The sequence below is a fragment of the Huiozyma naganishii genome, chromosome 11, assembly GCF_000348985.1.
Source record: "Huiozyma naganishii CBS 8797 chromosome 11, complete genome".
NCBI lineage: Eukaryota > Fungi > Ascomycota > Saccharomycetes > Saccharomycetales > Saccharomycetaceae > Huiozyma > Huiozyma naganishii.
In genome coordinates, this window is record NC_035932.1 from 1 (window position 1) to 14,075 (window position 14,075).

The 14,075-nt window shown below is 46.8% G+C and overlaps 5 protein-coding genes across 5 annotated transcripts; 3 read left to right on the forward strand and 2 right to left on the reverse strand.

Moving 5' to 3' along the window:
* Positions 1-158: 158 nt before the first annotated feature.
* On the reverse strand, positions 159-4,661 carry KNAG0K00100 (uncharacterized protein; the record flags this gene model as incomplete). The annotated part of the gene is made up of 1 exon (XM_022610315.1): positions 159-4,661. One exon carries the CDS (start codon positions 4,659-4,661, stop codon positions 159-161), a length of 4,503 nt encoding a protein of 1,500 aa, XP_022466624.1.
* A 314-nt stretch (positions 4,662-4,975) lies between these two features.
* On the forward strand, positions 4,976-5,692 carry KNAG0K00120 (uncharacterized protein; the record flags this gene model as incomplete). Its single annotated transcript, XM_022610316.1, has 1 exon — positions 4,976-5,692. One exon carries the CDS (start codon positions 4,976-4,978, stop codon positions 5,690-5,692), a length of 717 nt encoding a protein of 238 aa, XP_022466625.1.
* Positions 5,693-6,702: 1,010 nt separating this feature from the next.
* KNAG0K00130 (uncharacterized protein) lies at positions 6,703-7,953 on the reverse strand (the record flags this gene model as incomplete). Its single annotated transcript, XM_022610317.1, has 1 exon — positions 6,703-7,953. One exon carries the CDS (start codon positions 7,951-7,953, stop codon positions 6,703-6,705), a length of 1,251 nt encoding a protein of 416 aa, XP_022466626.1.
* A 2,781-nt stretch (positions 7,954-10,734) lies between these two features.
* ERV29 lies at positions 10,735-11,688 on the forward strand (the record flags this gene model as incomplete). Its single annotated transcript, XM_022610319.1, has 1 exon — positions 10,735-11,688. The coding sequence occupies one exon, from the start codon at positions 10,735-10,737 to the stop codon at positions 11,686-11,688; it is 954 nt and encodes a 317-aa protein (XP_022466627.1).
* A 351-nt stretch (positions 11,689-12,039) lies between these two features.
* On the forward strand, positions 12,040-12,975 carry BGL2 (glucan 1,3-beta-glucosidase; the record flags this gene model as incomplete). Its single annotated transcript, XM_022610320.1, has 1 exon — positions 12,040-12,975. One exon carries the CDS (start codon positions 12,040-12,042, stop codon positions 12,973-12,975), a length of 936 nt encoding a protein of 311 aa, XP_022466628.1.
* Positions 12,976-14,075: the final 1,100 nt, after the last annotated feature.

The following is a 14,075-nucleotide window of genomic DNA, read 5'->3' on the forward strand; positions in this document are numbered from 1 at the left end:
CGCTTTCCCTTCTTCGCCAGGCAACTTCTTTGACCTCACTGTAGAGCAGGCATTTAGTAATGGGCACATCGGTCATCTGGTGTATCATGTTCTCCACACCAAGTTCGTCCACATACTTTAGCCCACGGTACCGTTGACCCCCCTCTCTCCTCAAGGCCTCAACCAACCCATAATCTTGGGAAAGTCCGGCTATGATCACCTGTGGCAAAGAACCAGATTAGGTCGATTTCCTTTTGTCTCAGGAAATTCCACATTCGACTATAGCTCCTCAGGAGAGTCTGGCTGTCTGGAAGTTTCATTGGAAATTCAAGTGAGTATCCGAATCCCATGCTGGTGACCTTCTTTGCAAGGTTGCAGTACGCAAGAAGCTTGTCCGTGAACCGCCTCAGCGTATCATCCTTTCTCTCGGCCATCCACAACGGCACCCTCGGAAAGTCGCCCTCGTTCCCCAGCCTCAGAACCTCGTCCCACTCATCACTCCTGCCCACAATCTTCAGAAAACACAGACACTGCATTACCAAGTTGCGGACGACGTACTTCTGCTTGTGCGAGGTAAACTCTGGGCAGACGCATTTGAAGTGCTGTCCGCCCATGCATACGAAGCAGAACTTAGGTTCGTTCACCTTTGGAATACCGACATTGGACTCATAGGGATTCCAGAATTTCATCACCGTCTCGTACGTTCCTTCAATGTCTAGAAAGTAGTACAGGCTCAGTTCCGGTCCAAACGCAGCCCTCAGCTCCTGTCCTATACTTTGGGACGGAGCGCCATCGTGCTCGCTGTAGAATGGACCTGGAATCAAGTCAGTCACCGGCGAATCCCTGGAATGTCTTGGGGCATCATCTTGCTGGGTCTGATCCCATGGCATGCCATCATCAATAGAAGGAGAAGGCCACTGCTCGGCATCCCCGTACTCAGCTGCATCCAAAGAAGGCACTTCATCTTCACCGCTGGAATATACCCTGTTATTCGCGGGCAAAGGTCTTTCCGGGCGGTGCAGGTCCCCACTTTGAATTCTTGGAGCTTTATGAGGACGGATCTCTGGGCCAGGAGTGCGCCCATTTTCTTCATCAGAACTGTCCACGGTCGAGCCCTCCACGCACTCAGTCATCTCAGGCTGACCAATGAACATATCGATTCCGAAAAGTTCGGATTCTTCAGCTGCACTGTCTTCTTCCCAGGGCTGTTCAGTGCGAGGTCTTTTCAACGAGGCTGTTTCAAATTGCTCCCACTTGTCCTTCCGTAATAAGGGGAAGGAGAGAATATTAGGAAACACCCGCTGAGCGAGGTCGACTGATAGTGGATTCACCCTCTCCAGGTTGCCGCAACAGCCCACATGTCCTTCTTGGCTCAGCTCGTAAAAGCGGTTTAACTGTGGGGTCAAGCAACCTGGGTTCAGATCCTTGGCGGGGTCGTTCCGACAGGCGGAAGACCAAAGCACCAGGCACAACCCGTCCCCCCTTATTCTCCCGGCAGTTTGAACGAACTCGCCAATAGAAGGGAGACAATCAACAAGGATAACAACGGCTAAGCTTTGCACGTCGATTCCCTCCGATACCAGCTTGGTTCCGACGAGGACCCTTTTGGCGGGGTCCTGGATGAAGCGCCGCATAATCTGCTCCTTATCCGCACCGCTCATACGACCATGCACGGAAAGAGGGTCATGTGGTGTAAGATCAGTCGCCAAGAGACCAACGTGCTCCCTCGTGCGACACACCAAAATAACCTTCGAGTTCTCCTCCGAAGCAAGAAAGTGGTTTACCAGAGCAACAGCCTTTTTCAGGCACTGGTCAGACGAAGCGCACTCCGCAAACCACTTCACGGAGTTCCCAAGCGGAAGTTCTTCAACAAGATTGCGGATAAAACACTTTGACTCAAACGTCAGCTCTGTAGTCAACGGCTTCTTAAAGCCCAATCTCTTCAAAGGCGCCGCGAAGTTTCTCCTCCCAATGGTCCCGGAGAGCACCAAAGCCTTCCACGCCAGTCCCAGATTAATAGTATCAATTAACTGGTACACCTCTGCGCGGAAAGTGAGTTCCGTTTCGAAGTTATGGAACTCGTCGAGCACGACCAACCCGAGAATGGTGTTCTTGAAAGTTTTGTACCAATTATCAATCAGTTCCTTACAAGAAACAGTGCCCATCTCGTGGAATGCACCGACGTATACATCGGCGATAAGTGCGTCCTCGCCGACGTTTGGACCGTTCTTCAGCAGCTCCGCGACGTCCCCGACCTCGAGCAGGCCCTTCGCCCTTAACCGGTCAATCATGTTGGCCTTCAATGGAATGTACGGCACAAATACGAAAGATACGACCTTTGGCAAAGGGTTCTTCTTCTTCAGAGCAATTAAAGGAATCTGGAACAACGCGGTTTTTCCATAACCTGGCAGAGCCTGCACTGGGATCAGCTGTTCGGTACCCAGAAAAACATCAATGGCTATATCCTGCTGTCCCTTCCGAAATTGAAACGCATCGTTGTACAGCAGCCTCCCCGCAGCGGTCAGGTCACCCATGGCGCCATAAGGCCGGTGCTCCTTCTTGGCCTTATCCTTCTCGGTAACTGTCACGACACTCTTTGCCATCTCAAGTCCAAGAAATCTGTGCCACGCCAGGGCGATTTGGTAATTGCCGATAGCCTCTTCGCTCTCGTTGTGGTCGATCACGGTTCCCGGCGCGGCATAGACCTGGCGACCTGTGGTGGCCGTGTGCCCGGCATACTCCTCGACAGCGTTGGCACCGGCAATAATCTGTGCAACATTTGTGTGCTTCCGCATGAAGAAGATGATACCATGGCGTAGCTCCCGGAAGGTCAAACGGCCCTCTTTGTGAACCGAGCAGGGGTGGTCGCGAGTTCTCTTGTTAAAGAAGTCATACTTTAACAGTTTTCCAGCCAGCACGTCAGCAAACAAAAAGCTCTTGATGACCTGTTGCGAAAAGTCCTTGTCTGACATCGCCCCTCCCAGAGGGCCAGCAGCGTTGGTAGGATGATCTTGCACTCTAGCGCCCATCTCATTGTAGAGATCACGTGACATGCCATCGAAATCCTTCCCCGCTACGTTATAGCGCAGCGGGACTACAATCATTGTGTAGTAGAAGAGGTAACTTGAGGTGGTGGGATCCAGCAACTTCGACATGGGACTCCAGCTCTGAGCTTTAGAGTATGTAGTGCGGATCTCCATGCAGCGAGTGTTCGAGTCGACGTACAGGTTCCTACCCTCTGCGGCGAACTTCAGATGGACAATCTCAGTGAATCTGTACGGACCGCCTGCCCCTACGTAAATCATCCAAATGATACAACGTGCGCAGACATTGGCCAGCCGTAGACTTCGGCCTTTTTCATTCTTCTTTGAGTTTAGTGTTCCTTTTGGGTAGAAGCTCCTGAAGTTTGTTTCCTGCGAACAGCCTGAGGAAGGAAGAGTTGATTGACCGCACGTCTTCAGCAACATTGATGGACAGGTTCCTGAGTAGGAGAGAGGCCATGGTAGCCACTGTTGGGACCTTGTTGAAGTACCTTCTCNNNACTTCCTGCAGCGTGCTGTCAAACTCTCTTTGGTGGTCCCCGTAGAGCTCAACCAGATACTCCCTGGAGAAGTTCTTGTTTCCAACGGTGCAACGGAACGGACCGAGGTCTTTGACCAGTTCCTTTCATCAGCCTTCAGCTCCTCGCACAGCAGGGAGTACGTTGTTGTAAGCCACCGCCAGGCGTGCGAGGTCTTGTCCACGAACTGGCCGCTGATGTCGTCAGTGATGGTCACGGTTTGGGGGTACAAAGCTGCGTAGGTTGTCCAGGCTTTGATCGCGTCGAGGATGTAGCGGTACTGGTACACCGTAAAGAACTCTACCTTTTTCGGAAGTGGTGTGCTTGATGCTGACAGCGGCCAGCTGGCAGAGACAGGTGAGGTAGCCGGCGTAGCGCGCATCGTCGACAATGGACCTCCAGTACGATGCGACCTGTAGCAACACGTCGCTGTCGAGGGTGCCGCTGAAGAGGGAAAAGTTTCTGTCCGGCCTCTCCAGTTTCCAGCAAAGCTCAGCTCGGTGTAGATGCTGTCCAGGTAAAGAAATGCGGAGACATCGCGGACGTAGCAGTTCTGCGTTCCGGTGGTGACCTGGCGGGGGAACGGCTTCAGGTGCCCTGCGCGGTTCACTTGATGGCGGGTATTTGGCAAAGCTGGAACAACCTTGTGGTAGAACGGAAGGAACGCCCTGGAGGCACGGTTTCTCATGGTGTTCTCCTTGCTTAGAAACCGGGTCAGCAGCGCGATGTCCTCTGGGGTGAAGTGAAGGGTGTGCAGACACAGCTGCTTGCGGTAGAACCCAGGGTCCCTGTCGGTGGTGATGGGGACGAACTCCTCGACAATGGGGACCTCGATGGGGGCCTCTGCGGGGGCGTAGTAGAGGTACTTGTACTTTCTGCGAAGCGGCCTGTAGCATATCAGGTCCATGGACGTGGCGTGTTCCTTATCTGCAGGCGTCACGGCGATGTGCATGCCCTCGGCGTCGGACCTCACTGGGAAAGATTCGGTCGTCACTGTCTCGAACAGGTGTTTCGAGGAGCACGGAATCAGATCGGAGGATGCGTGGATATCAAACAACTCATCGAGATCAACAGTCTTGATGGCCAAAAGGATTTCCAATTCGGCCTTTCTCAAATACCCCATGCTTGCCGGGTTGCTGCGAATGACCTTGGTGCCCTTTTTGTTGGTGAAGACTATGTATCCGTCGACCACCCAGCAACGGTCTGAAACTTTTGTGACGGGGGTTCCGCCGCAGCTACCGCGGGCCTCTGGCGTTGTGAAGCGGCTTGCTGGGAAACGGTGCTGAATGTTTCAATATCCGCCTGCCTGACAGGCTCGTGGTCGGACACGTCGCGGTCGGAAAAGCAGTCCTCAGACTGGGAGTCAGATGAGAGAGTGAATTGAGACATTGCTACTGGGGAAGTCGCTGGTTGAGGGCGAAAACTGCGTGTTTGGGCATGCTAGTGTATATATATGATAACAGAGGTGGACCAAGGCGTTGCGCCGTTAAACTGCCAAATTTTAGCTCTCGTGGAGCGCAAGTCGCCAATGAACAGCTGGTCTATCATCCACCCGAGGAACTCCATGTGGACATCCTCCCCAGCCACCGAGGCGGTAAATCGGACTTCCCAAAGAGGAAGGTGGGTGAAGTTACGGATTCGGATACGGATGCGAATGCTGCTCAGACGGGCACGTCCAAAGGTGTCGAGAGAAGAGATGCAAAGGGAAATCTTTATGTTCGGTGTAATAGTATTGAGATTACGATAAGAGGAGGAGAAAGAACTTTTTCTTTGGGAGGAGGGTTCCAATTATCAGTTCCCGGTTCAGATTCTGGTTCCCAGTTTCAAAAAAGTAGACGCAAGAATTTCTTGCAGTTTCACCAAGGAAGGTTCAGATTATTAGTTCCCGGTTCCGAAAGGAGGATTCCGATTCTAGTTTCCAGTTCCAAGGGAGGAGTCCAGAAAGTAGACGCAAGAATTATCTTTTTTCAGATTCACCTGGGAGGGTTCCAAATATCAGTTCCCAGTTCCGAAAAAGTAGACGCAGAAATTATCTTTTTTTCAAAATACCAAGAGGAGGAGGAGAACGGGTGCTGGTCTCCTCCCGGTGCTGAAACCAGTCTAGTTTTTTTTTCAATCTTGGCTAACAAATTTCAGGAACCTGACTCGAATTAACTATGGCAAATTATCATTTCGTCGGAACGCAATATATATGGCGTCGACGCCTAACGGAAGACGGTGCGTTCCCAACTGCTGATGCTTATATTGGTGTTTACAAGAGATCTAGAAAAGGGATAAAACGACCTGTACCAATCTTGTTCATCCTGTGCTGATGGTCAAATTTTGTCGTTCTGCCATTTCTGACTTGCAAATCTAGTGCATAATGCAGAGTTTTACAAGTTTTTTTTTGTTTTGTTTTTTGAATGTTAGTATGCTTCTCCTGATAACTTTTTATCCGAATTGCTACAACTTCGATTTTTCCAGATACTGCCTTACCTAGGCTTACAGGTAACAGTCAATAGTTTCGGTTTATTTTCAGAAAAAATAAAATTTGCTGAAAAGTGGTAAAAGATATGTTGGCGCTAAAACAGTACCTTTCATGAAAAAGTTACAGCAGCACGGTAATCAGTATTGACAACATTATAGAAATGGTATCAATCGAGCTTCTCTGTCCTCCCATATTGGCGGTTCGAACAGTTACGGTACTGAGCGAGTATGGTGTGGGTGAATTCGGTATTCCAGAGGAAGCCATGGATATCATTTCCACGACGCTAGGTGTTTTCACTGATGGGACGCTCTCCCATAGAGACGACTTCTGGGTTCTACTTACCTTACTAACATCAGTAGAAATTGATTGAATGTGTCCGGATTTTATGTCTGAAGGGATGTGTGTTTGGGTCAAACATTTTGTATCCGTAACAGTTTTTCCAGTGCTATCAGTGGTACCGGGGACCCATTGTGATATGCTGGAAGTCAAACTCCTTGGCTTAGGTACACCGTGAGATGTTTTTTGAGTAAAGTTGCAAATAGAGCAGGAGCCCATTTTTGAAGGCGACGAATAATATTCTGACCGGTGAGATGATGTATTTTTTTTATTTCTGTTGATGTGACAGTATTAACAGAAGAAGAAGAGTCATGAACCGTTTTCTTTGATTTATGTTGACTCGATGAACAAGAGGTACAGCTTAGATATGTGTGAGAAAACGATGTACTCGCAGAACTTCCCAAAGAATCTGTCGATGAGTGGCTTGTAAAACTTGCAGACGTGGGATGACTAGGTTTAAATGAGGAAGACAAGGTGCTTGACAGAGAAACAGATGCGCCACTGCTACTATGCTGGGATTTGTCAACAATGACGATGTGGATGACTTTCTGGATGTCCTGTCAAAACTCATAGATGACGAACTAATACTTGTGGACGATGGGTTCATGGTGGACTTGCTTGAACTTTTGGATGTCGTTCTCGTGGAAAAAGAGCGATGAGACGATGATGCAAATGGGCCTGGTGGGGTTGTATAACAATGTTCAGGGTCCCCATTCTCATAAGACTCCACATATATCCCCCAATCTTGTACTATCTTCCCACTTGGCAATTGTAACTTGGTATCCAAAGTACCAGACATCCATGCATTGATGAACACGACTTTGACAGGATAGTAGTAACCTGCGGCCAAATAGAACGACGCGGCATAAACGTGTGGATAATGGTCACCTATCGATACAAGATCGACGCCGACCGGGTAATTGTCTTGCTTACAGCAAAGGTAGGCAATATCGGGTCCCACAAACAGGAAGGCACCGTCATCCACGAAGTTGTAGTAGAACGTGTAATTGCCTGTCTCCGGAGCTAGAAGGTAGCCCGTCAGTTCCATGCTGATATTACTGACACTCGTGTTGAACCCGTATATTTCCTCACTCCAGTATGCCCCTCTAAGAGAATTATTACAGTGAATTGACCCACACCAGTATTTACAGGCCAATCCTCGTAGAAAGGGGTGGTAACATCTAAATGTGGGCCCGCCATCTGATCGGTAACAAGGTATCGTAGTCTTGAAGTTTGGGTCAATAATACCTTTCACTTCCCCGATGGGCCCACCATCTGCATAATGTTTCGTATAGTATCCTGGGTCCAATACTTTGTCGTAAACGTTGATTGGGTAACTGAAAAATTTAGCATTGAACCCTTTACTGGGTTCTCCAAGGGGTAAGCACGCACCTGGACTGCCCATATCATGTTGGCCTGAAACATAACCCAGTAGAACAGAGATTGTGAAAAATAATGTCAACGACATGGTTGTTGTCGCGCTGACATCTTTCAGTTTCATTCCTGATAATAATATTCGTTTAGTCACGTAATCAAAAAGAAAAAAAAAGGACCAAGAATTTAAAATGAAGGCAACTTCGAAGAAATCTAACTGTCCTTTGGACCGTGCCATTTATACAAAGTTGATTACGATGACCTGGAAACTTCGGCAACAGTGGTGTACTAGACGTCGGTCATTTTTAGAGGGGATGGGGAAGAAACTTTCCTCAGAGTTTTTTATTTTTTTCTTTTAAAACAATGGCATAGACATATTTTGACACGAGATACAGGAAAAGTTGTGACGGCGAACGGTTGTCTCCCCATTAAGCCCAGTCTCTTTTTGTTCTTTCTTGGCTACTAAAACAGGAAATGTTCTCAAAACGAACTCACGGGATTGTGTGTAGCGAACATAACCACCCGCCCTTCCCTCCCCCACGTCCAGAACTGTAGCAAGAACTCACTGGGAAACGGAACACCTCGAGACAGGTTTCCTGTTTGGGTAATAGGTGGGCGATGAACAATCGGCCAAAGCCGGAATGTGTACCTCCTGCGCGTTTTTACTCCTTGCAGGAATTGCGTGCAGAGAAACCCGCGGACAGCTTATCTAAGAGAAAGAATAAGGTGGGATCGATATTCCGGTTTTGCTCCGTCGCCGTTGCCTTTTTGGCAGTGTTCGAATGGAGGAAAAGAGCTCGAGGGTGGGTCCACATCTGGTGTCGCTGTTTCTGGAAGGCTCATTTCGTGCGTGCTGACTGAGGGCTGCGGCTATTCTCTACACGCTTTGGGTGTGTCCATTCCCGCGGGAAGTTTCTGATAACTCCTACTCTTTTTTCCTGAGAGGACTCCCGTTCTGTATTGGAGCGTGGGAACTTCTATGTTCGCAAGAATTCCCTCTCCTCCGCTTGCTCTCCCGGCTGGTACGCCATAAAGATTAAAGGGTTTGGTTTTGAATAATGCTAAATGTTTCTTTTCCTTTTTTCAACGGTGGGCCGTTCAGAGAAGGTGGGTGGGGTCGCCTGAGGGAATAAGAAGAACGCCGGTTGTTGTTGTTTTTCATTCCGTATATTCTGACAAAAACTATAGACAGAACGTTCGAGGAGTGCCGCCGCGGGGGGAAACCATCGGGAGAATAAAAAAAGACTCACCATACCTTTCAACATGTTCTCTAGATGTGTTTGTACGAGTGGTTAGGAGTTTGTATAGTGCAAAATTGGGGTTCGGTCTGTCGCCGAGGAAGTATCAATCACTTGGGCACATTTACTTAGAAGACACAGTCATGTTCGAATAGGTTTACGATTCACTTTTTTTTTACTTTCTCAAGAGAGCTGAAATTCCCTTTCAAGAACGGAACAAACAAGAATAACACGACATGACAGCGAAGCCGAGCTGCAAACGAATGAACCCTCTAACAGATATATTGTTGCCACTCTGGACAGTTCAACAACGTAAATGTGTTAAAACTTCAGAAATTCCGTCAGCACAATAGCACACTAATTATCGAAAAGGAAAACAGAGAAAAACAATAAGAAAAACACCTCGACCAAGTTTCAGTTTTACATCGTCTACTCGCCATGTTAAAAGGTAATTTCAACCTCTCCAAAACGTTTGAACAGTGCTCCTCTTGTATTACAAAAAATGCATAAAGCGGAAATAAGAGTCTCTCCTGCGTCATTATCTCTTTCAACCTTCGATTTGAGTGAAAAGTCTGCTAAACAGTACTCGCTCCCATTATTGCGCATTCTATCTTGCTTTACTTTTTGAATGGCTTGTACTGCAGTATCGAAGCAGATACGGAAAGTGTCTTGTACTTCTTATTGAGGCGTGTCCACCGTAATGATATATACCGTCTCCTTCAGCAGACCAGCAATATTTGATATCTTGGTAAGTGGGGTCTCGGATAAGCCTGGAAAAAGAAACATTCGGCAGTTTTGTATGTGCAGTAACAATTGGAAGGGGGGGATACGTCCAAGTCAATATTAGAATTTGTTGAGCACCATATAATAGGTTGTCCTAAATTCATGGTATCTCATGCATTCTTGATCGCGTAAAGCTCCGGGATTTTGACAGGTGTCAAACTAAGAACTCAAAATCGAATTTGTTATATTTCTGTTTTGTATCACTCAAAAATCAAAGTTTAGACCGCAGGGTAAAAAGGGCAATATGTTGGAAGAAGGATAAACAAGAGGTCGCGAAAACGTAGAAATTCAATATTTCCGGAATTTGCTGAAAGTGCTAAGTTGGGTTTCAACTTCAAAGGCATTTTTGAGAGAAATTTTCAAACGTACAAGGGAGCCGAGTGTCAATTTGAAGAGGCGTGTATGTGAAGAGTAGTCTTTGTGTTAGGAACTGAATACTATTGCACTTTTTAGTTATCGATCCTTTACTGGAAAAATACAATTGTGTAACGATATAACGCATGGATTGCCCAACGCACAAAATATTGCTGGAAATTTCAGTCCAATTCGTTACCTCCGTTTTGTAATCACATAGTGCTTGTCTTTTCAACCTCAACAAAAAAGAGTTACGACGTGTGTTGGAGAAAAGAGTGAGAGAGGTCTCGAAAAAGCTTTCATCTCTTCGTGTGTATGGACTATTTTGGCCAAAAACCCAACGTACTCGCTGCAACATATGCTCGCTGCTAGTCAGTACGGACGACATCATCCGAACGGTGTCTAACCTGCATTCGTTCCTCAAGTAAGCGGTATGGTGGTGGTGGATGGGTGTTTTGCGTTTCACCCTCTCGCTCTTTACTTTCTCTTTTGTCGTGTTTATTCTTTTTCTCTCTTTCTGCCGTTGAATAAATCGTTGTGACAGATTGAAAGGTTACGTTACATCAAGAACTTGATCCTGCTTTGTGCACAGCGACCCGATATATAGAAATATCAGTTCTTTCTGGGATCATCTATTCTGCGCAATGTCTTTTAGAGGTGCTGGTAATGCTGGGTTTAACGATTCTCCCATGGAGTCCCAATCGTTTGGTTCCTTCCCTAACCTAGGTATGGTGAACGGCAATGCTGGAAGCGGCAAGATGAGAGCCCCGCAGTCGAACCCACTAAACCAGTTCAAAGCCAATTTTGACACGTTTGCCGAAAAAGTGGAAAGTCTTACCGACACAGCATTGGTGCGGAAGTTGCAACCCTATATCCCGGGCATTGCGAGGTTTTTCATTGTGGCCACTTTTTACGAGGATTCCTTGCGGATTCTGACGCAGTGGACTGACCAAGTGTTCTACTTGCACGAGTGGAAGCGGTACCCATACTTTTTTGTCATTCTGTTTCTGTTTGTGGTCAGTATTGTGATGTTTGTTGGAGCGACGTTGCTGATTCTAAGAAAGCAGACCAACTATGCTACGGGCGCGCTCTGCGGGTGCATTGTCTTGCAAGGGCTCGTGTACGGTTTATTTGGTGGATCTGCGTTCGTGTTGAGGAACTTCAGTGTCATTGGGGGGCTTCTGATTGCCTTCAGTGACTCGATTGTGCAGAACAAAACCACTTTTGGGATGCTTCCGGAGCTGCACGACAAGAATAAGCAATTCAGGGGATACCTGCTCTTCGCCGGTAGAATCTTGATCGTTCTGATGTTCATTGGGTTCACTTTCAGCAAGTCGTGGTTTACCGTCATTTTGACTCTGATCTGCACGGTGGGCTTTGCCCTCGGCTACAAGACGAAAATGGCCTCGATCTCCCTCGGGCTGATCCTTGCCTTCTACAACATTACTTTGAACAACTACTGGTTCCATAGCCAGACCAGAAGAGACTTCCTCAAGTACGAATTCTACCAGAACCTCTCGATCATCGGCGCCCTGATGCTCATCACAAACACGGGCGCGGGCGACCTGTCCATCGACAGCAAGAAGAAGGTCTACTGAGTGAGCCTGAGCTGGTAGTACTGGTCCACCGCCAGCAGCCCATACATAACGCAAGTACAGCACTGTTTGAAAAGCGGTCACGTGTTACCCAGATCTATTTTTAGCAGCGATTTTTTTAGGAGAGAGTGCGCATTACCCGTTTGGGAATGTGTTACCCGGACTAAAAATTTTCTCGAGGAAACAACAACAAACGTCTTGTCTTAAATAACAACATCAACAGCAACAACAACAAGAATAACAGTTCTTTCCAAACAGTTCCTCTTGTTTTACGTCTCCTTCCTCAGAGCTGCTAGGAAACGAAGTAACAAGCTAACACAGCAAGAGACTCATCTTTCCCTCCTACTGACGAACATGCGTTTCTCTACTCTCGCTACCACCATTTCTAGTCTTTTGGTTGCTGCCTCGCAGGTCTCTGCCATGGGTGAATTGGCCTTCAATATCGGTGTTAAGAACAACGACGGCACCTGTAAGGACACCAACCAATACGAAAGTGATTTGAAGATCCTGAAACAGTACACGTCCACCGTTAAAGTGTACGCTGTCTCAGACTGTAACACTTTGCAAAACTTGGGTCCCGCTGCCGAGGCTGAAGGTTTCAACGTCTTCTTCGGGATCTGGCCAAACGACGACGCTCACTACCAGGCTGAGAAGGATGCTTTGCAAGCGTACTTGCCCTCGTTGAAGCAATCTACCGTTGCTGGGTTCTTGGTCGGCTCTGAAGCTCTTTACCGTGACGATATGACCGCACAACAGTTGGCCGACAGAATCAATGACGCCCGTTCCTTCATCGGCAACTTGAAGGATTCCGAGGGTAACTCTTACGCCGGCAAGCAAGTTGGTACCGTCGACTCCTGGAACGTCTTGGTCGCTGGTTACAACGCACCTGCTATCCAGGCCTCCGACTTTGTCATGGCCAACGCGTTCTCCTACTGGCAGGGCCAGACGATGCAAAACTCGTCCTACTCCTTCTTTGATGATATCATGCAAGCTTTGCAAACCATCCAAACCACAAAGGGCTCCACCGACATCACTTTCTGGGTTGGTGAAACTGGCTGGCCAACGGACGGTACAAATTTCCAAGATTCGCAACCTTCTACCGAAAACGCTCAACAGTTCTGGAAGGAAGCTATTTGTTCCATGAGAGCCTGGGGTGTTAACGTCATCGTTTTTGAAGCCTTCGACGAAGATTGGAAGCCAAACACCTCCGGTACTTCTGATGTTGAAAAGCACTGGGGTGTTTGGAGCTCTGGTGACAACTTGAAGTACTCACTAAGTTGTGACTTTTAAATTTGAAAGGCGAAAATGGGAAGCTTATATGCCGTCCTCAAACTGAAGCAAAATGATGGTTTGAGGGAAGAATAGAGATGTTCTTGATATCTTACCGCTATCTGCTTTAGTTACTAGAACTGCTCTTTTCTCTTTTTTCTTTCTTTCATTTTGGTCAACAACACTTCCTCGTTCATAGTTGATATATTTATGTAGGCACATGTGAAAATAAACATAAGATATCAAAGGTTTTTTAGTTATGTTACACTGATTTGAAATTTTTCTTTATTACTACCATAAGGCATCCTTGAGTCAAACTCACCTATCATCCATATGATAGTCATTGAGACAGTCCTAACCGTTTGATTTTTTCAAAGTTTCGAACGGCCTAGAATGGGGAAAAAGTGGATTGAACTAAGTTGTGGAGACTAAAGTAACATCTGTTGCATCGGTTCATGTTGTTCCAAGTTGCGTTACACATACAATTTAAAAAGGGAACTTTTTGTGCCTTCTGTCTCGAGATTACCAAACTCGTTTGTACAATATGAATGCTAAAATAAGCTTAGGTCTAGTGGCCTAATATATAGTATTTAAGGATTTTCAAAATGCAGTTCGGGAAATTCCATACACAGGAGAAGATACACTCTTTACCTTCCCTTTGCAATGTGTCTAAAATGTTTGGACGGAGGAGCATTGCTCTCCAAACTACTATACTTTAGATGAATTTATTAAGGCTTCCAAATTAGAGTTGTATATATGTTATCCGGCAGTGTCATTGACGTAGGTTAAAGAGAAATCGCTGTAACAAGCAATATATAATTTGTGTTAGCTTTGGCATTAGTTAAAAGATATCTATACTATCAATAACCAACTTTTCAGTTTGATGCGAACCAAAGTCAATTTCTGCTGGATATAGAAAATGGCTATAATAAAGATGGTAAGATAATTTGATACGCACTGCCAGGTGGAAGCTAATATGTCGCACTGTGATGCACATTCCTATTCTGAGATTATCTGGGAAATTCTCACATATATAAAGGCTAGTTATATCTATAGTATCGGTCTCTGTCTTTCTGATTATACAGAAGAGACCATCGAACCATATACTTATATAGTATAAC